The following is a 23,804-nucleotide window of genomic DNA, read 5'->3' on the forward strand; positions in this document are numbered from 1 at the left end:
TTCATATTGAAAACATCTACAAATATTTACAACAAATAAATATAATGAACATGAAAAACTAAACTAGCATATGCACAAATATAAACATTATACAACAAAGTGTACTTAGCTTGGTATGGGGGGCCTCCAACCTTGCTGGTACACTGTTAAAACACTTAGCTACAACAACTCATTCACTCCAGCAAGCACAAAGAAATCATAAAACAAAATCTTTGTCTTCAATTATCTCAAAATAATAGTCTTCAATTTTTCTCCATTGTTTCTAACTATGAATGCCTCTTCTTAAATAGGCAAAATGATAACCATATAAGCTAAAAAGTCTGAAACAACTATCATTAATGTTATCCCACTTCATCAGGTCAAAACTATCCATTAGTTACAAAAAATTAGGAAGAATCCCCAAAAATCCTAAAACTGCCCCTTTTTTAGGGGATATTCTGGATGACTGGTCAAGTTTGACCAATGTTGACCAGCTACTTTGCAGCTGTTTTGAGGTGTCCCAATAGATGTTCATTCATCCTTGGTTCCCGTAGTTTCCATATATACACTTGGTTTGAGCCCAAGTGTCGTTGTTATGCATTGATGGATGAAAATGAGGTGAATATGGCAACAAGATTGTAGGAAAAAGTGATAAATATTGAAATAAACATAATAAAAATAAGTCAAATCAGAGGCAAACAATGTCCCAACATTCATATATGTTTTTCCTCTCTTGGACAGTGTAAGATGCATATGGCGCTTTAGTCTATGTTTTTAATGAATTTACTTCGTTGTACTCATTAAAAATTTATTGTAATCATTGAAAAATAATCTTGAAGCCCTTAATGAAGTACTCTACATCAGGGAATCTCATTCATATTATTCTTTTTCATCAATCATTCTTTCTACAAAGTTGAAGCACAGATTCTTAATTTCCCGTGCCAAAAATTTGTCTCCATTTTCTGCTTTACATCTCCACCTTGCAACTCTCATAGTCTTTGGCCATTCTACTGTAAAAGGCTAGGGTTTCAAAACCATAATTTTTGGTTATAAGCTTTCACGACCTGTACTTCTGGCTATTAATTTCAATATTTTTTTCCAATCTCAAAATGTATTAGGCACTGGTTCTCCCACAATAAGGAAGTGTCTCCTGAGGTACAACATCACCTCAGTTAACTACCTCCCAGATTTATGTTGAAATAGAAATTCGAATTTTCTCTAGTGTGACCAAGGCAAAGTCAAATTGGAATTTTCTTGCTGCATTTTCACCAAGAGAGTTCAAAAATTCTTCCATTGCTTTTAACAATCCATCAACTCCAGTGCTAAAAGTTATGGTCATCAAATCTACAATCTTCTGACATTTGTCTATGGAATTATTAAAACTTTGGCATGTGTGGATAATCTCTTATTTCAAGGATTCTACCTTTTCTCCATGCTTACAAAGAGAGGTTATCATCTTCCTAATATTCCTTTCTAATGTAGCAAGTATAGACTTAAACCTTGGAGTCTTGGGACCTTGTCCATTGTTGTTTCCTTTTATGTTGTGAATTTTCCTCTACATCTAAGTCAACCAGTCACACTTCACTCAAATGTTTGGTAACTCATCCCAAAGCCAATTGCTTTACCTCAAGTTTTTTCCAACATGATGAAGTTGATTCACTTGTAATCATAGTGACAATGGTGAAGAACACTAACATTATCTAAAATAAACCCTGATACCATATTTCCTTTACAAAGTGGTGAAGAGTATGATCTAATACCACCTGTCATGAACCCATAGTTTGCCCAAATTTTTCTTTGCAAAATTCAATTTACCCTAGTCAATTTCAACACTTGATGAGGTGTAACAATGCCTTTTCTCAGTTGTTGTGGCTATTCTAACTTGTGTTTATTATAGCCAAACTACATCTCTTCACTTAAGTTCTACTCATAATTCACCTCAAGCTATAGTATACCAAATACAACTAAGTCCTACTCAACTAAGTTCATTTGAAGATAGGAACACATCCAACTATGGCCTATAAAATATCCTAGCAATAATTAAACACTTACTAATATTTAATACTCAACCAACACAAATTAAAGTAAGGATTAGCAACATCCAATAATATGAAGAATCCACAATACACATATATGGGTAGCACCTAAGGTAGGTGCCTTAAATTTATTATATGAAGATTGTCATAGAGATACAAGAAGTGTGTAACTACAAGAATTTTCTTATAACTCTATTATAGATGTACAATGTGCCTAAAAACATATTTTTTTTTGCTTAATTCCTAATATACTTGCACAATCCAACCCCTGAAGCAACAATATAAGGCCTGCCTCTTAAAAGTCACGTCTTTATTTCTACTCATTTAACCTATGTAAATCACCCTATTGTGCCAACCCCTAAACTTAGCATAAATGGAATAGATCTTATACTTATCGATGATTTTTTATATCTTCTTGATTGCCTTAGTACTTCTGAGTCTTCTTTTTTTTATATGAAACTTTCCTTTTGAATGCAAGCCCCTTTACTCGAAGGTCGACACAAGTGCCCACATTGCAGAATTTGATTGTGGCCAACAATACCACTTTCCCCTTCATGAATTTTACACTAACCATGCATAGTCCAATGGTGTTGTTCCCAAAGTGCCACACACCTAACATATGCACCTAAGGTTCCCAAGTGTGGCTAGAAAGGGTGTGCCTAACAAGTGCATCTAATGGATGCGTGCTTGGTGGATATGCACCCAACAAGTGCATCTTGTGATTGTGCTCCATGGATGTATGTACCTGAAGACACTTCAACCATCTATCACAACCTCTAAGTGTGGAAAGCCCAACTCCTTGGATTTGCATGTCACCAATCGATATAAAATATAGTCACTTTCTTTATGCCATTATTATTCACCACGCATCATACTTATAGATCAAATAAGGTCATATACCATAAATTTAATTTTTCTTGGCCTTCCAAAATTTCCTTACAAGCTTCTCTTGGTGCATCAACTACTGTGAGATTCAACATTTCTATGGTGCACCTTTCCATCATTCAAGGACAACCATAAATGACTCTTCTAGCCGTAAATCTTTTGTGATGCCCATTTTTGTTAGTCAATGACCACAAAGGTGATCATGCAGTGGAGGTCCCCAAAGCCATTTAAGACTAGGGCCATACAATGAACCAATGTGTTGTACTACGATTGATTGAATCTTTTAGTTAGTGAGGCAAATCATTGTAAGCTTATACTGATACCTCGAGAGTTGTAAACAATGATAGTTGCGTCTAGGCCACTTCCATCATACAAATTATCTTGTGATACCTTATAAGGTAGATTGTACTATATTACAATTTTTATACATCAAAAATTTTGAGTTAACAATGTTAATTTCTCTACAACATCTAAGTTTTCATTTATATGTGACCTTTCTTATTCATTGCTAAAGTCGAGAGTACTTGTATTAATAATGAAATTAAGTAATAATTTGTTAGTGTTGATGTCACTATTAGCAGAACTGGCATGTGATACAATGTTAAACATTTGGCATCGATTGGAACATTAACAAATGCTTATATAAATCAACATTCTTCATAAGTAATGTCATGCTAATTTGTAACATTGGAAATGGGAACTTTAGTCCCACAAATCCCAGGTGGTACCAACACTGATAAGTTAGCTATGTTTATCATATCATATAGGGAGTTGTTAAGTTTATTCCCTTGAAATGTTAAGAGTTAAATGTTTTAAAATGAAGCAAAAAATATTAAAGTTCGTGGAGGGAAAATAAATTACTCATAACAACCCAATGGGAAAAAGTGAAGTATGTAGCCATGGATAACCATATATGAAGATGATCAATAAATCTTGAATTCAACCATTGTATAGTACAATATACCTTTGACCTATAGTGCAATAAGTGCAAGTAAGATATGAAATCTCATACTAAGCGTTGCTTGTTTTACTTTCCTTTTTGCACATCACCTTGATAGAGAACTTTTTAATGGAAGTAGAGAGGGACACTATAAAATTATGATAGAGGTCTTAAATGTTGTCCTTATTTGATAAAAGATTTAATTCATTATTTAAATCCTTTAAAATAATATCAACTTTATCTTTGTCGAAGATCAAGTGTTTCTGGTTATCATAGTTCTCTTCAATGGGGCTTTTGTGCATGACAAAGTTTAAAGTTAGGCTTAAAGGTTTATAATTAGAGTTAGACTCGTGGTAATTTAAGATTCCAAAATTTACTATTTGGTTGTATAAAGGATGTCAAATAGCCCAACTTTATGACACTACTACTAAGTCCATGAACTTAAGTTATTCAATTGGATTTCGTCTAATTAATTAGACCATTGCAAATTATTAGATCTTAACAATGATAAAATTTTATTAACTCATCACCAAAGAAATTCTCTCAAGTCTTTAGATTTTCTTTCATATTTGCTAGCTAAAACAAGGTCCTCATTTGACCATAGATGATTAGGGTCAGAGCCATTGCTTAAAATAATAGCTTGATTAGTTGTTGTTATTGCATTAAAGTCTTTTAGCAAGAGGATATTGCCTAGATTTCTTGGACTGTAGATATTCTATTCTAAGCCATTCTAAAGATAAATTTTATCTAGATTTTTTTCCTTATAAAAAGTAAAGTAAAATTAATAAGTGTGAAGTAACATATTAGTATATAAATCTTCTTAACATTATATCTAAAATCTCCACCCACATAGAGATTAAAATAATCTTTCTTATGAAGTATAATGTGAGCAACAATACTCTTTTTATGTAACAATCTACGCCTTCAATACCGTTTTGCGATATGATGTCTTGTTAGATATAAACCACAATACACATTCTTTTATATTAAAGACCTTAAATTTTTCATTTTTCTAAATTTCAATAAATAATACAATATTAAATATTAACATTTGTAATTTAATTCATAGTTGAAAGCTTTTTTGTTTCAGATTTATTTATAATAATTTAAAATAAACTACAAAACAACTGCAATTTACAAAGTAAATTTATTAAACTATTAATAGAATCAAATTTATAAAAAATTAAAATCTCAATGGAAAGTTAATATGGTTGTAATTAGCTCATGGGTTGTAGCTCAATTGGTGATCACCTTTGTTATGAATTAATATGTAAATCATGAAATTAAAAGTTCAAATCTCCATGTATTTAACATTAATACGAATGCAATAACAATTTTTTATGAGCATTATTTAATATAAATTCTGGGATGTTAGTAAACATGTAACTAGAATAATTTGGGTTTTTGGATGATTTTGGGTGACAATTCTAAACCTTTTTCAAGGGAGAATTGTGGACCCCTTTGTAGAATGAAAATTGTGGATGGTTTTCAAGTCATGAATACCATGTTCTGTTTTTGTTTTGTTTTCTAAATTTTGATAAAGAAGAAAAAAATGAACTTAAACATTTTAAAGATCCACATTATAAAAGATATTGTGTGGCTTCCATCGAGTAAATTAATATTATGTGGGTTTTTATTTTTAATTAAATTAAATTATATATGTGTGTATGTGTGTGTGTGTGTGTGTGTGTGTGTGTTGGGGTGGGGGGATGGGGGGGGGTGCTGAGGGGGAGGCGGGGGTGATTATAGTAAATAAAAAATTTGATGTTGAAGTTTATAGTATAAAAGTAAGATAAAAGTTGCTTATCTTTTAGAAAAGGTTCAAACAATGATTGCGATTCTCAAAAGTAATTAATGATCATACAAAGTTAGATACAACATTTAAATAATTTAAAAAAAAATCATAAAAAATACTAAAAGTGTTGAGTAAAGAGTGACTATAATATATTGTATAAATATATTAATGATGTACTTAGTCTTAGTGTATTGGTATATCTAGTGTTGAAGTGTTTTTCTAAGCTTCTTCTTAATGCATAATGATGTAGGGGGGTTCTTATTCTGATCTCCATTATAAGATGGAGGAGCCAACTATAACTGTAATTAGAGTAGGCTTGTTGTGGATGACACTAGAGATGGCTTTTCGATTCTCTTGCTGGCACTAAACAATGATTGAAATTTTTGAACTACTTTCTCTAATGCTTCTAACCGAGCTTCTTTTGTTGAAGTGATGGCATAGAGAACCCAACTCATAAAACACTCAATGTAACACCCCACCCCATATTTACCAACTTTTACAAGCTCTCCAAGGTAAAAATGAGATGAGAGTTACTATGACATGACCCAACCTCCAAGTTCTAGTTATCGAGGTGGGGCTTACAAACCAGAAACTTATTGATACCTTTCAGGAACACCATATCACCCAGATGTTAGCCAATAACCTCTAGTGATTAGAACTTGAGCTGAAACTTCTTTTTAACTGAGCTCACAACAGAACCACACGCATGCCAAGCCATTCATGCAACTAGAACTATCTAGGCTCACACACATGCCTTCTTCCATTTGGTTGTAGCTAAAAATTCCTAGAACTACGCATGCAACTGCGAAATCATTGCCACATTTTCAGGGCTAGCCTATAGACTATTGTCCAAAATTGCCCGGAACTTTCTAGAATCAAGTCTAAGGCAATCACAAGTCTACACAAGCTATAGTAGGCTCAGAACTTGCCCAAACATAACAAACACGTGATAAACATTTCGTCAAACATATGGTTAACATAGTAACTATAGGTCATGATGCATATATGATAACTGTCTCATTCACTTTGTAGATTTTCCTGTAGATTCACAAGCTCATGTAATGTACTAAAGCATGAGACAAGAATCTAATTCTACTCTTTACATCGGAAGTGCATAAAGATTGATATGATAATCACTCTATGAGTGCCATCAGTTAAAGATTTATTAAAACAAAAGGTATTACAGACTCATGTGCTGGTGTGTGTGTTCTGTGTTATTGAAACAATGGATCGATCAGATTGCCAATACATAGAAAATAAGTGGAAAGATAGTAGAGAAACATAGTAAGCAACACAAAAACACAATTTTTTTTTAATAAGGAGTTCACCCTATTCTCTAGGGCTACATCTTCGGTCCAGCTTCAGTGGTGGCCTTGTTTTATTGTGTCTTTAAGCAGAGAATTACAAATACAGGGACTCAATGCGAGTTCTCTTGAAGCAGGTTTGCTTGGCAGGGTGGTTCTTGGATTCCCCAAGCCACTCGGAGTACACAGACTCTTGTTCTTCCTACCAGCTCTGTGACCCTTGGTATACAGTGGAAAGAGCCAACTGTGATGCTCGATCCAGACATATTCCTCTATGGGAAGGCTTGAATCTTCAAGCTCTCTGGTGATTGATGCTGCCTGTGGTTAGCTCGGCCCTCTGTCTCCTCTACTTGGCTTTACTGCTCTCTGTGTTCATTGTCTCTCTTAGTTGCTTGGACTCCTCTCAATTCGGATTCCCAATTAACTCTTCTCTTCTCTCTGTCTCTTACCACTTCTGTCTTTTTTTCCAACTGTCTCTGTTCATGGCTTTAGTCATTCGATCCCTATTCCTGTTCGGTTCCTCTCCCACCTGTGTCGATTCGCCTTCTGCAGCTGCACTTGGAGTTCCCTGTTCGGCGTCAGCATGAATGCTCGGGAAGTGTCACATGTCTCCATCTAACTGGTGCCAGCATGCTTCGTCAGTTCATTTCTTCCGTTACGCCGGGTATGCGTTATTTCTCCACTGTGGCAGTCAAATGGACTCCAAATCCCTTTAGAACGCGGCTCAATCCCCTGTCGATTCCGCTTCCTCCATCAGGCACAATCTCAGCCATCCGATCTGGGCTCCTCCAGATCCAACGTCATACGCACGTCGAGCGCGGTTGACTTGCTCGACCGATAGTGTGCGATCATGGCGGTTTTTCTCTCACCTTCGTTGCCATGCATCGATCGCTGAGTGGGATCACTTCGCTCTCTTCCAAAACCTTTTACCGTTTAAGGGCGCCCCGATCAATACCGCTGGTTTTCCAGAGCGCGGGTCCCGCCTTTGTCCTTTAGCGCTTTTTGTTTCTCTGCCTGCGGTTCTCCGGCTCCCAACGCGACCGAGTGCTTAAGGCTTTTCCACTTTAGCCCTGTTTGCCCATCGATGCCGCTAATCGTGCATCAAAATCGCCTCCTTTTCCCGATCCAGGGCTCCCAGGGGCTGCTTTGACCTCCTGCGCAGTCTCCATGGGCCTCAGTCAGCGCGCTTTGACTGAGGTCCTCGTCGTTCTATGTTGGTGGCCATTGCCACTGGTTCAAGGCGTTTTTGATCGCTGTTTTGGAATTTTCAAGGATTTGTTCAACTCGATACAGTCAAGGTTCTCGACAGTCTTTTATGGATCCAATTCGGATCACGGCCTTCTCATTGAAAAAGCTTTTAGACCACCAAAAGTTGGTTTTCTTCAAGCATCGACTAAGTGAGGAAACTGCTGTCTCACTTGTCCAATCTCAATCCACTTTGCACTGCTCGGCTTTGAACCCTTAAGCCCAATCCTGAGGTATTCCACTTGTCCACTACGCGTCGTCCTTACCTTCATGTCCAACACTGTATCTTCCTGCAACTCATTAAGATATTCAGGTAGCAGGTCGTCAACAGAAGGTAATTGACTCTGCTCTTCAGGGTCCTCAATCATTGAAGGTTCAAACAACCTCAAACAATCTGCATTTACGACTGAGTAGATGTGCATGTAAGCTGGTAGCTCAAGGCGGAAGGCGTTTTCACCAATCTTAAGTATCCTAAAGGGTCCATACCTGATAGGTTTTAGCTTTTTACCTTCACCTTGCATCTTATCCTTGCTGATATACAACCAGACTTGGTCTCGAACTTGAAAACTATGCTCCATCCGATGCTTATAATGCCTAACCTTGTACTTGGCCTGGCTCTTTTCTAGTTGTTCCTGTACTGCCTGGTGGATCTCTTGGATCTGTTCAATGAACCTAGTTGCCTTGTCCACATCACTGTGTTTATCAACCATGGTATTTTTACCAAAGACAAAATCCAAAGGAGACCTCGGTACGAAACCAAAGCAGGTCTCAAAAGGAGATCTCTGTGTAGAATAGTGTTTGGCTCTATTGTAAGCATGCTACACATAACACAAGTGTTCATCCCAAAGCTTAGGGTGTTTGCTGCAATATCCTCTCAGTAACTGGATCACCGTCCTGTTAACTATTTTGTCTGGCCATCTGTTTGTGGATGAAAAGTTGTGCTTTTCTTTAACTTGGTGTCCATTAGTTCCCACAGACTTGACCAAAACTTTCCCATAAATTGGGTGTCTCGATCAGATACAATAGAAGTGGGTAATCCGAAATTAAACCATACATGTTCAAAGAATAATTTTGCAGTTTGTTTAGTTGTAATCTGTTTACTACAGGGTATCAAAATACACATTTTGCTGAACCTATCCACAACAACATACATATAATCATGACCTTTCCTAGATTTGGGCAGTCCTCCAACAAAATCCATGGAAATGCTTTCCCAAGGGTGAGAAGGAACTGGCAATGGAGTGTACAAGCCTAGTTTTCTATTGCTGGGCTTGCTTTTAGCACACATAGCACATCCCTTTACATATCTAGAAACTGTTTCATTCATTTTCGGCCAATAGCAGAACCTTTGCAGCTGTGCAACTGTTTTACTTACCCCAAAGTGACCTGATATCAGAGAAGTATGTGCTTCCTTAATTATCTTTACTCTCTCAGTTTGTGGAATGCAGAGTTTCCCACAATGATATAAGGGTTGGTCCTTCACATGATAGTCCAATTCTTCTACTCTTTTGCCTTGACTGAAAGTTGCATATACATCTTTAAAGTCCATATCCTGAGCACACTATTCTATGTAGCTTTCATGCAGCACAAAATTATGCTTAAGTATGGTAGATGCATTTATAATGGGTCTAGATAACATAGATCTGCAACCTTGTTATGTATGCCCTTTTTATATTTGATGACCAAATGAAACTGTTGTAGAAAACCCATCCATCTGTAATGTCTTGACTGTTGAAACTTAGTTTGGGAGTGTAGATATTGAAGTGGCTGATGATCAGTATGTATTACTGTTTCTTTACCCATTAAGTAATGTTTCCACTTTTTCACACTCTAAACTAATGCATACAATTCTTTATCATAGGTAGGATAGTTAACTACTGTAGGATTAAAAGTCTCATAATGATAACATATGGGTTTACCGTGCTATGTCAACACTGCTCCCATGGCATAGTCACTAGCATCAGTTTGGATCTCAAATGGTCTTTGTAGATCTGGCAGTGCTAGTACAGGTGCTGTACTAATATTTTCTTTCAAGGTGTTGAAGGCTTTTTGCTGTTTGCCTCCCCACTGAAACACCTTGTTCAATCCTGTCAAAGCATGTAAGGGAGCTGCAATTAAGGAAAAATTTGAAATGAACTTCCTCCAATATTGTGCTGCTCCTAAGAAGCTTCTCACTTCTGTGGCAGACTAGGGGTTAGGCCAGTTTACAATGACTGCCACTTTAGAGGGATCTATTTTCAATTTACCTCCCCCTACTATGTGACCCAAATAATTTAGAGAGGTTTTGCCAAATTCACATTTGGAGAGTTTAACATAAAGTTTTTCTCTTCTCAAAACATCTAATGTCTGCTTAATATGCTTTAAATATTCTTCCCACGTTTTACTAAAAATCAGAATGTCATCCAGATACACAATAACAAAATCATCAAGAAAAGGTCTGAGTACATCATTCATTAATCTCATGAAAGTAGTAGGAGCATTAGTTAGGCCAAAACGCATAACCAACCATTCATACCATCCCTGTTTTGTTTTGAAAGTAGTCTTCCATGCATCTTGCTCTACAACTTTGACCTGATGGTATCCACTGTACAAATCCAGCTTGGTGAAATAAACAACTTCCTTCAATTGATCTAAAAGATCATCTATGCGAGGAAGGGGATAATGATTTTTTATTGTTATCTTATTTAGTGCTCGGTAATCAATGCACATTCTCCACGAGCCATATTTCTTTCTCACCAAAATGATTGGTGACCCACATGGTGATGTGCTAGGCCTGATGAACCCTTTCTCGAGCAACTCCTGCACCTGCTTCTTGATTTTAGCATTCTCTAAAGCAAACAACCTGTACATCCCAATGTTAGGCAAAGGAACATCTTGCTACAAAATAATATCATGTACTGTTCCCTTTTTGGGTGGCAGACCTTTAGGTTCTTGAAATAAGACATCATACTTTGAAACAATCTTTTCTATATCAGCTTGCTGATCAGCATTACAGCCCCCAAATACATTGGTTTTATCAGATTTCTTTTCCTTTACAACCATTAGTAAGAACCGTTTGCATGAATTTATCATTCTCTTCATCTGTCCTGATTTTATGAGAGTATAATTATTCTTGAGCTTATGAGCTCTTACAAAGTATTCGATTCCATCTTTAACAAGTAGATACTTGTTCTCAACTCTATAGAAAATAGCCATTCTATCATACAAGTAAGGACTTCCTAAAACAATTCCACATATATCCAAAGGAATTACATCTAACTCAACCTCATCTACAAATGCTAACCCAAAAGAAAACTTGAGTTTGCACTGTCTAGTCACTTGTAGTTGTGCTTTATCATTCAACCATCCTAATGGGTATGGCTTCTTATGAGGTGTAGTTGCTAATCCCAATTTATTTACAATTGCTTCAGAAATCAGATTTACTTGTGAGACACTATCAAAAAAAGTATCAATCTTTTGATTTTTGGAAACAACTTGAATATGGGAAAGCTCATGTCTTTTTCTCTCATGTTCTTCATCAATAACAGATTGAACATAATTACTAGTAGATGCTTTAGAATTCTTACCTTTTATACCTGTGGCTGCAATGATTGTTTCATCTCCCGAGTCTGACCCCAAATCTTTCTGAATAGCTGCAGCAGTCTTCTTCTTCTTGCCCTCAGACTTCTTAGGTCTCAGCTCTGGATGCAGAATCCAACAGTGCTCATCATCATGCCCCTCCTTTTTACAGTGAGTGCATGAAGCTTTGCCTTTTTGTGCAGTGTTAGCCTTCCTTGCTTTCCACTTCTGCTTCCTTTTCTCCTTGCTCTTGCTTACAGTGGGTTAGGATGGTCACCCAACTTCTAGATTTCCATTCTTTCCTCTAGCTTCTAGATGAGTAGCTTGTACAGATACCTCATCTATACTAGTGGGATTAAACATGAGGATGGTATGCCTTATGTAGCTGTGTAGACCACAAATGTACTTCAGAAGAGTCTCTGGTGAGTCTAATGAGATACCCAACATCAAGGCTCTCTTTTTGAACTCTTGAGTATACCCTTGTACACTTTTCCCTTTCAACAGCCGAAGAGTTTTCCAACTCATCATGGCTTGTTGCATGTAGGCCAATGGATAGAACTGCTTTTTGATTGCAGCAACAAATTCACTCCAGACAGAGATGGTCTTACCATGCTTCTTCATATCAGCTTGGATTCTGCCTTCCCACCAAACCAAGGCAGTGCCTCCTAGGCGTAGGCTTGCCAGCTGAATCTTACTCTTGTATGAGTCTATATTTTGTACTCTGCAATACACATCAATTTTTCTAATCCAATTGTCCAACTTTTCAGAATTTAGCTCTCCATCATATATAGGCAAATCAAATTTAACATCTAACTTAATCAAACATGCTTTCTTATTATGCACAGGGCTATTAGGAGGTGTGAGAAAGCTTTCCTCTTTCCCCTTTCCTTTGGAGTGGTCATGGGAATGAGACTCATCTTCTTCTTTATCTTGTTTAGAACCTGATGAATTTTCATCCCTATGCTTTCTAAAGTCTCTATACATTTCCTCTACCATAGACTTTATAGCTAGGAAACTTTCTATGAATTGAGGGTCTGGCCCTATAGAACCTTCCTCTGACATTGTCTTCCAAGAATAAACTCTCCCAATTTCAGGATTAGTTTCCACCAACTCTCCTTCTTCTAACTTGAGCTTTGATCTAGTGAGGGTTCATAGCTAAACGAACACAAGCTTGTCTAACCTTACGGCCTAGAGCTCTGATACCACTTGATCTGATAATCACTCTATGAGTGCCATCAGTTAAAGATTTATTAAAACAAAAGGCATTACAGACTCATGTGCTGGTGTGTGTGTTCTGCGTTATTGAAACAACAGATCGATCAGATTGCCAATACACAGAAAATAAGTGGAAAGACAGCAAAGAAACACAATAAGCAACACAAAGATAGAAACAATTTTTAATAAGGAGTTCACCCTATTCTCCAGGGCTACGTCTCCGGTCTAGCTTTAGTAGTGGCCTTGTTTTATTGTGTCTTTAAGCAGAGAATTGCAAATACAGGGACTCAATGCAAGTTCTCTTGAAGCAGGTTTGCTTGGCAGGGTGGTTCTTGGATTCCCCAAGCCATTCGGAGTACACAGACTCTTTTTCTTCCTACCAGCTCTGTGACCCTTGGTCTATAATGGAAAGAGCCAACTGTGATGCTCAATTCAGACAGATTCCTCTATGGGAAGGCTTGAATCTTCAAGATCTCTGGTGCTTGATGCTGCCTGTGGTCAGCTCGGCCCTCTGTCTCCTCTACTTGGCCTTACTGCTCTTTGTGTTCACTGTCTCTCTTAGTTGCTTAGACTCCTCTCAATTTGGGTTTCCAATTAACTCTTCTCTTCTCTCTGTCTCTTACCACTTTTGTCTTTTTTTTCCGAATATCTCTGTTCATGGCTTTAGTCATTCGATCCCTATTCCTGTTTGGTTCCTCTCCCACCTGCGTCAATTCGCCTTCTGCAGCTGCGCTTGGAGTTCCCTGTTCGGCGTCAGCATGAACGCTCAGGAAGTGTCACGTGTCTCCATCTAACTGGTGCCAGCATGCTTCGTCGGTTCATTTATTCCGTTACGCCGGGTATGTGTTCTTTCTCCACCGTGGCGGTCAAATGAACTCCAAATCCCTTTAGAATGTGGCTTCATCCCCTGTCTATTCCGCTTCCTCCATCGGGCGCAATCTCAGCTGTCCAATCTAGGCTCCTCCAGATCCAACGTCATACGCACGTCGAGCACAGTTGACTTGCTCGACTGATAGCGCGCGATCATGGCGGTTTTTCTCTCACCTCCGCTGCCACGCGTCGATCGCTGAGTGGGATCGCTCCACTCTCTTCCAAAACCTCTTACCGTTCAAGGGCGCCTCAATCAATACCGCCGGTTTTCCAGAGCACGGGTCCTGCCTTTGTCCTTTAGCGTTTTTTGTTTCTCCGCCTGCAGTTCTCCGGCTCCCAACGCGACCGAGTGCTTAAGGCTTTTCCACTTTAGCCTTGTTTGCCCAACGCTAATCGCGCATCAAAATCGCCTCCTTTTCCTGATCCGGGGCTCCCAGGGGCTGCTTTGACCTCCTGCGCAGTCTCCATGGGCCTCGGTCAGCGTGCTTTGACCGAGGTCCTCGTCGTTCTACGTTGGCGGCCATTGCCACTGGTTCAAGGCATTTTTGATCGCTGTTTTGGAATTTTCAAGGATTTTTTCAACTCGATACAGTCAAGGTTCTCGACAGTCTTTTGTGGATCCAATTTGGATCAAAGTTTGAGCAAAACAATAATCAATAGAGGAAGAGAATCAAATACACATAACACAATAAATATTCGGGGAAAGCCACAACTCAAAACCTCACTATCTGTATTGCATATATTGGAAAATCAAGATGAGATTACAATGCTTGTGCTCACAAGAACAATCCCAACACTCAGTGAAATCAATCTCAAACTCACAAGAAATCTCTTGGCCAACACTTAGCCAATTCACCAACTCTCCAAGTCCCTATTTTCTTGAGAAATTCCTATGGCTGATTAGCCCATCTTAAAGGGAAATCAATGCATCCAAAATTGCGCAATCCCTTCTAGGCTCAGTTCGTAATTGCATGCACACTTGGTACAACTCAAAAAAATCTAGAAAAAATAGTACACTGTCCTTGCACTCTAGTGTCAACTGGTATTTCTCAGAATCGACATGCATGAGTTTTTGATGAGGGAACCTTTAGTTAATTGGAGTAGCACTAATTGAGTGCACTAATGCATCAATTGATTGTTAAATCACTATTAGTTCCTCAAACAGTTTGGAACTAATTTAACCGGACTTAACTCAGTAAACTAAGTTAACTAATTACCACTCATACTTAACTCATCCTAGACCCCTATAATATAGGGAGAACATATATATGACTTCAGAAAGACTTCCAACTTGAAATTCCTTAGCTAATTAAGTTAATTAAACTTAATTAACTATTTACAAGTTGCTATGAGAATAAAATTTCAATTTTATTCATAGTTTAATTCAAGGACAAATTAAAATGGAATTTATTGTTGCCATTTCTCAACACACTTCACTAGAGTCATTAAGAAGACCCACTTCTTTCTCAAGCTAGCTGCAACAACACTTGTTAACCCATGCATTCATATAACAACATAATAACTTATTGAATCATGAGCAAGATCCATAACAAGATCACATCATTTAACCATGCCTATAACCAACATTTAACCAGAATGAAGCTATGACAAACCATTCATACAATCAACACAATAACCAATACATGTGATCATTATTGTTAATAGGAATCAATACAGAAATACATATGAAAATTCCAACCAAGTCAGGGACTTCCATGTACCATTGAACCATAGATTGGGCTAAACCAAATATTTATTTCATCCAATTGCCCCCGTGCCATATTCCAAGCATGAATGTGGGATCCCATAGGATAACCACCTCTTCTAGAGGTTAAACCACCTCAACCCTCAACCACAATGATTTCACCTAAATGGTCTAGAAATCACCAAACCAACACAAGCTTGGATGCCTCATAATTTCTTCACCATACCCAGAGGCTTTTTCCTGTCTCCACCCACCTGTCAAAGGGATTCCCGTAGAAAACCATCTCCACCTACAACCCTTGAGAGTTTCCTCAGACCACCTTGCCCACATCCAAGATATTCCATCAATCCAAAGCCTAACTAAGAATAAATCCCATCACACCATGGCTATCCAAAAAAGCACAAGGCAAGGCTGAAACCAATATCAATCTAGGCAAATCCCATGCCCATGGCAACAAATAATCATGTAAACCAAATTCATGCACCATGCATTCAAATCCCAACAAGGAAATCACACATGCAACTTCGTACCTACAAAATATTCTTGTTGTAGCTGTTGTTCCAATGTTTTACTTGCTCTCCCTTTCTTTACTTTGCTTCTCCTTTACTTTCTTTTGCTTGTCCCTTTCTTGCTCTCTCTTTCATCTTGGAACTTTCTTTTTAAAACTGATCCAAAGCTAAAATTGAAAAAAGTTGTGAATTGTTTCTCTAAATCATTTTTATCATTGATGTCTAGTCTCTTCCTTTCTTTTTTCCCTTTCCTTTCATTTTCCTTTAGTTTCTCTCTAATTTCCATTGAATACATATTCTTGTATGTTCATCTTACTTTTATCCTATTTTCCTTTATTATTTGAATTAATTGTTATTTATTGCCTTTTGCCTTTGCCAATTCCATTTCCAATTTCCATATCCATTAATTAACCACAACTGATGCCCACTATAATGTTTTCCCCCTCCATTCAGCTTGGAATACATGTCCCATGACCTTGGTCTTATCTTTTCCTTTAGTGCCCTTTATTACATGAAACTTTAACCTGGGGTTGTTACACTCAACCTTTATTTTATTAAAGGCTTAGAACCTTTCTTGGTTTCCAACAAATGATTACAATCTTATTTATACTTGAGAAGGGAAAATCTAGTTTTTCTCAAGAGATAATTCCTCTCTTCGATTTTTGGAGGAAGTTGAGAGAAAGCCTCTTGATTTGAGGTTCCTATCATAACTTTTTCCTAAAAACAAATTATTTTTTTGTATTTTCTAAAAATCTACAAACTCTAGAATCCTCTAAAAACTTCTTAGATTTAGAAGAATACACATTTTATTAGTATGCTCTTTCATGAGACTCTTGGTGAAAAAATTCTTCATGGACTCGTGTCCATAATTTTTTTCATTGTTGTTGTCTTGATTTGAAATAGTTCAAGTGCATAGGATGATATTTTTAATTATTTTCCTCGTGGATCCCAATGTCTATTTGTTGGATATAGAAATGTTTTTCTTCTTAATTTGACTCTAATGTTTTGAATTGGAACCTTGATTTCTTCTCGAATTTGGGTAAAGCATAATAATCTTGTTCGCATAGCTGACATCTTTTCATGAGTTATTTCTTCGACTTTTATCTTCAATGGGTTCCTATATTCTTCAATTTCACCTGCTCATGAAGCAACCATGTTAAAGGAAACAATTTGTTCATCGGGCTTTTGAAGCCCATCCTTAGCCATATAATAAATTTCCACGACAACTTGGAAGAAAGTTGTCTTCTTATTCTTTTGTCCTTCCTTCTTTTCTTCTGCATATATACACTCCATTATCTCATTTTTCACCTCACATGCATGAAATTGTTCCCGTATCACTTGCTTATGCTCGTTAACTTTGAAATATACAAGTACGTCATCTTCCACAACCTTCTCACAACAATCTTTATTTTCAAGATCAATTTTAGTTTTTCACACAAAACTCGTTGTTCTCTCTCAAGGCGACCTCTTCCTCTTCATATTTCTGTTGTTCACACATAGCAATTTCTTCACTATTTCGGTTCATCCTAATCTCTTTTTGAAAATTCTCTTCTACAGTAGATGTCATTGGATGATCTATCTCTACTCTCATCAACACTTCACCAACCAATTCATTAGTCATCATATTATCATGCTCATTTAAAAATATATGATTTCTAAAGGCAAATTGATTACTTCAACAATTGTCTCAGTCTCCTTAGGTAATGTATATATTGCTTCCTCTTAAGTGTCTTGTTTCAAAAAATCCTTCTCACTCATCATTAACACTTGACTACTAATTTGTGCCATATAACCTTCATCATTTAGTGTTAGCAATGTGTGTTTCTCGTCATCCTTTTCAAAAGTGTACGTGTTTCTTCTTGCATCATGCATTACTTTTTTGTCATAGTGCCAAGGTTTTCCTAACAGATTGTAACATACATCCTTGTGAATGACGTCACAAAGTACTTTATCTTTGTAGTATCCAATTTGGAACTCTACTTCACATTGCTTGTTTGCCAATATTTGGTGTCATTTCTATAGCAATAACACTTTGTATGGAGTAAGATGCATTGTCCTCTTTAGATTTCACTTCTTCATCGTCTCTATAGACACCAAATTGTTAGTACTTCCACTGTCAATAATAACTTTACAACATTTACCTTTCATTCCATATGCTAATATATTCTTTCCTCCGTCATTTTCACTTTTTCCTACTTGAGACAATTCTACATTTTTCTCTTCCTTTATGATAGCCTTTAGTGGTTTCCCATCTTCATAGCCTGCATAACTTGCATACACACACAAATCCTTAGTTTCAAAATCATGAGACTCCTTCATCTTTGTTGATGCCTCTAACATCTCTTCCTTGTGTTGGTCTAAATCCTCCCAACACTCCATAAGACTTTCATCAAGTCTCTCATCTTCTTCATCATCTTCTCTGAGCATTATTCTCTTCTCTGGCTGACAAATCAGAACTCCTTCCATTTTCATGGATCTCTATCCATATGCAACTCTACTAAGTTTTTCCTCTGTTTTAACCCACACTTTCACCTTGTGTATCACCTTCCTTGCATATAATTTCAAAATAGGCCATTTAACTCTTTTCTTAAGCTTCCAACCATAATTCAAGCTCTCTCTTAGTAGTGTCATCAAAATACTCAATCTTTTCTTTAGCTCAACTATCTCTTTTTCATTATTTCTGACATTTTCTTTTACTAATCTCTCCCTTTTACTATCCATGTCTTTCACAATGTGCTCACCATGTTTTCATTTTGTTGCTCAGGTGCTAAAACTATAGCTAAACAAAACAAAAATGAAAACAACTTACTACAAATTAGTGCAACAATGTGAAACATAGAGGGATCGATAGGCTTTGTTACCAAAATGGTGACACATAGAAACCAACTCATGAAACACAACCGTTATTTTCTTAAAGGCTCAGAACCTTTCTTGGTTTCTAGTGAATTATTACAATCTTATTTACACTTGAGAATAAAAGATCTAGAATTTCTCAAGAGATAACTCCTGTTCTCAATTTTTTGAGGAACTTGAGAGAAAGCCTCTTGATTTTAGGATCATATCGTAACTTTTTCTAAAAATAATGTTTCTATTATTTTCTAAAAATCTACAAAATTTAGAATTCTTTAAAAACTTCATATATTTAGAAAAATACTCATTTTATTAGGATTCTCCCGCATCATGAAGTAACATTCCCATCACAATTTCATGCTTGATATTGGTACTAGAATCTTGTTTTTTGGGAGCTTCCATATATAACTTAAAGGAGGAGGATATATCATTTAGGGTTGATTCTAGTGATTGGAGGAAGAGGCGACGTTCCAAGAGCTCAATACGATCCATGGAATTTAGGCCCTTAGAGATATCTAGTAGTAATTGAGACTAGAAGGAGAAATTTTTGGTTGAGGAATTTGGACAAGAAGGCCTAATTTATTGAGAACAATTCCCAAGCTATTATGGTGCACAATTAGCAATATAAAGAGATTCAAAGAGGGAATTGGGATGACGAAGGAAAATAACACATGGGAGAAATTGTAGCCAAACTAGAAATGAGTAATTGAAGTGAGCAATAAACAAAAAAAATGTTTGATCAAAGATGCCTGAGAATTTCTTGACTTAGCCTTAAAGAACCAAATGACAACCCTAAGAGAACGAAACTTGAGACCAAATGGGAGGTGGGCTGTTTTTCCACCATTCTATTAGGTGAATTGCATAGGGCATTCATTAGATTGGATGGAATGGAATAGGAGCATGCAACATAGCCTCACTTTTCTTGTGCTTAAGTCCTTGCTATGGAGGGGAGGAAGGATTTGTGTAGCACCATCTACTATAATGATTCAAGAGCATGTGATGCGAAGTGTAACTTATGGGATTAGTTGTTTATATCGCTAATCATCAATCTATAGAACTCCCCCTTTTTCGTGGAAGTCTTATTGGCTTTTGTGTTGGCTACTTATTGGATTGCTTGTTCATTGGCTAACTATGAGATTGGTTGTTTATACCACCGATCATTGATATATAGGAACCCCTTTTTTCCTTGAAGCTTTATTGGCTTTTGCATTGGTTACCAAATTGTGGTCCCAAAGTATATGAAACCAATCTAACTCTTCAAAGTTGGTGCAAAAGTAGATGAATATTTAAAAGTAGAGTTTTGGTGACCATATGCTTGATGATGAAATTTGAATCTCCAAGAAATGTTCATTGAGTTATCTTCTAACATGTTGATGAAACTTGAATCTCCATAGAAAATGTTAGTTTACTTATCTTCAAACAAATTGCTAAATTAAAACTATAAAAAAATGCATAAACCTCAACCATAGATGCAAGACCGCATTCATATGTAAAAAGGTGTTGTCCTTTGGTAATGAGAATTGCCCTCCCATGCCTGTCTCCAGGGAATAAACTATCATCTCAACAACCATTAAAAAATGCATTACTTTAATATAATTTATTAATTAAAAATAATTAAACACTTCGTCGGCAAAGCCATCAAAAGGTTGTGACACTAATTTAGTATCGTGAAAAGTTATTTAAATCACTCGCATGTTCATGTTTTTCTCATGGAATTAACGAACGATAAGAGTAGTAATCTGTGTCGGGGATGGAGTCGTGGTCGAGACAAGCTGCAGGGGCGCTGAAGGACGCTGGTAACATCGGGTATGCCAAATTCATAAGCAAGATTGCAGATATCGATATCGCGGTTCTGAAATCTACTCGCCACAACGACATTCCGCCCAAGGAAAATCACGTTCTCATTGCCTTGGCTGCAACACAATCCTCCGATTTACTGCAACATCTGAGAAATGCGGTGGAAACTCGGTTGAAGCGAACCAAGAACTGGATGGTCACTCTCAAGACCTTGGCACTTATTCATCGCTTGCTCAGGGACGGTCACACTCCCATTTTCACTCATGAAGACGAGCAGCAGAAGTCCTCTCATAAAACCCTAATCACCTGCACGTCCCAACAATTCGAGGATTGTTCCACTCCCCTCGCCCGGCAATGCTCTCTCTGGGTTCGCAAATACTCTTCCTATTTGGCTCGCAGACTTCATTGCACCACGATTCTCAGGTTCGCAAATAAAATGATTAATTCCGAAGGTATAGAAGTCAAAAAGGTTTTGGGAGATATGAAGTCCCTGCAACTACTCGTTGACTGCCTCTTGGACTGCGATCTTCATGAGATCCCCATTGCAAATAATTCTCTCATTCAGTTCGTCCTGGATTTACTCATGAAGGAATGCTTCAGTATCAATGCAGCCCTTAATGTTTGCGTCTGCAAGATCCTGGATGAGATGCCAACAGAAAAAGCTGCATGCCTTGTGGAGGTTTATAAACGTGTTTTGCAACAGTCTGAGAAGAAGCTTTCAGACTTTTATCGCAGATCATGTATATTGCTTGTAGCAAATGGTGCCCACACTGACAACCCCTCTCCTGAATCATTTCCTACTCAAGGAAAGGATTACATTACAGAATACAGGCATCATCTTTTTGAGATGGAAAATTATATGGGACGTAGCTCTATCCATATCCATTCAGAGGCCGAGGAAGATGTTATTACCAAGAAAGAAACAGCTAATGAGAAGAATCTAGAGATTCAGCAGACCGAGGAACATCTTATTACCAAGAAAGAAGCTGCTGATGAGAACCCAGAGATTCAGCAGGATGGGGCTGAAGAAACTTACCAAGATAATGGAGCTGATGTATCAATGAGTGATGCAATAACTCGTGTTCATGGGATTCTTAACCTGTTTGAAGACTACTTAAAGAACACTTCTTGAGCTGTTTGAAATGTAAGCTCAGGGTATGTGCCTGTGGTATAGTTGTGTAAAGTGAATTGATGATTACCATGTTTTGACATTTGGTCCATGTTATATCTCAATTGATGGTCCACAGCCAGTCTTTGAATGGTGGGAAAGTAGTGTGGTGTGCTACGTAGATAAGTTATCTTGATAATAATTTTGGTGGTATCAAAATAGTCGGGTTTTATTAAAATATAAATTAATTTTAATTTTAAATTTATTATAAGTGAGGAGTTTTTGAAAGATACATATACATTCTCGATTATAATAAAATATATATTTATTTTTATATATTGAGATGATGTAGTTTTTTAAATTAAAATTTAACATAATTTTTTTAGGGTATATAATATATATATATACCCTAGATTCTACTTTGTATCATTCTTATTTTCAGATTTAATGCTAGATGATTGAATAATACTCAGCTATCATATTCATTATTAATAATAGTAGCATGCTCGTAATTAATTAATAGTTAATAATAGTTAATGGGTAGTGCAATGCCCCTCACCAACCTTTCATATTACTTATTACTGCCTTTGGCTTTGAGAAGCTTGTCTGTTACATTTTTCTGAGTTATGAAGCTTCATCACCAACCTTTCATATTACTTATCACTGCTTTTGGCTTTGAGAAGCTTGTCTGTTACATTTTTCTGAGTTATGAAGCTTCTGAATTCTGGGTTTGCCTTTAAGAACTACTTGAATATTAGCCTTCTTAAATCCAAGTTTATAACTCCTCTGGATCTGTCTAAATAGCATACTATTGACTCTGTTAGATTTGTCTAAATAACATAGTGCTGATTAGGAAGAAATGGATGGATCAAAATATTCTTTTATAAGTTGGCCACTTATCCATTATTCTATTGTCATTGCCTTGTATAAGACAATAATGGACCTTATTAGTCCCTGCCTTGGGCACTGTAGGGACTCTAGCAATCGCTAGAGGGTTGATCGACCATTAATCCATATTTTGACTAAAAAAAATTCTGCTCCACCAAAAATTATCCAAACTTTCTATTTGCAATTTCTGTTCCCCTAGTTTTTTCCCAAAGTTTTGATTTCAACCTCTTATTGGAACCTTCACTTGTCCCAAGGCTACATTCTATGTTCAACGGACTTTTAACCAAGTTTTCAAAAAAGTCATGCAATATTTTTAACTTTTTATCCAAAGTTGGAACAATTTGATGTCCAACAATTTAATGGGATGCTTTTTACTTTTTATGTAATGTTTTGATGTTTACTTTTTAATGCAAAGTTTTGAAACTAGTTTTAGACTGCCCCATGCCAAGCTCACACTCCTCCCTATTTGCTGATTGCTTGTTTGTTCGTGCAAGCCCTATTTTCTTGTTTGTGCATACCAGACAAACCTCGTGAGGAATTGCTTTCCAACCCACCTCTGGACACCTTCACCGCATCACCTCCTTCACTAGTATGGAAAGGCTTCTTGGTATGAAAATTTTAAGAATGTTCTCATCTTTGATTTGGGTAGAAAGACTTTGGATGTCGTTGTGCTTAAAACTAACAAGTACAGAATGGAGATTAAGGCAGTGAGCAGAGACATGCACCTTGGAGAAGAATTTTACAATAGGTTGGTTCAACATTTTTTACAGGAATTTCAAAGGAAATACAATGTCTGCATATCCCCAAATGCAATAACACTCAGGAGGCTTCGCTGGGCATGTAAGCGAGCCAAGCAAATTTTGTCCTCCACTGCAAAGGCCATCGTTCAAGTCCCCTGTCTTCATAAAACCCAAGAGCTTCATTCAAAAATCAATGATGCATATAACTTACAACAAAATGATGCATATATTTCTGCCGATTGCAGGGTGGTTTTCATATATGTTTGTCTGTGCTTGCTATTTTAGAGAGATTTTGACCTCACCCAACTATAATTTCCGAGTCCTTTGATTGTATGCGAATAATATAGCTATGGTGCTACTAATTAGTTTTCCAACGTATT

General features: G+C 37.0%; 1 protein-coding gene across 1 annotated transcript; it reads left to right on the forward strand.

The window, feature by feature from the left end:
- Positions 1-20,641: 20,641 nt before the first annotated feature.
- Positions 20,642-21,820, forward strand: LOC149261329 (putative clathrin assembly protein At2g01600). Its single transcript, XM_089368512.1, has one exon. The coding sequence runs from the start codon at positions 20,642-20,644 to the stop codon at positions 21,818-21,820; it is 1,179 nt and encodes a 392-aa protein (XP_089224638.1).
- Positions 21,821-23,804: the final 1,984 nt, after the last annotated feature.

This window comes from Pinus tabuliformis, chromosome 6 (genome assembly GCF_031772625.1).
Source record: "Pinus tabuliformis cultivar Carrire ecotype Pingquan chromosome 6, CPIR1, whole genome shotgun sequence".
Taxonomy (NCBI): domain Eukaryota; kingdom Viridiplantae; phylum Streptophyta; class Pinopsida; order Pinales; family Pinaceae; genus Pinus; species Pinus tabuliformis.

Excerpts from the sequence above, each read along its gene's own strand:
- LOC149261329 (XM_089368512.1), top strand. The coding sequence starts at position 20,642 with ATGGAGTCGTGGTCGAGACAAGCTGCAGGGGCGCTGAAGGACGCTGGT.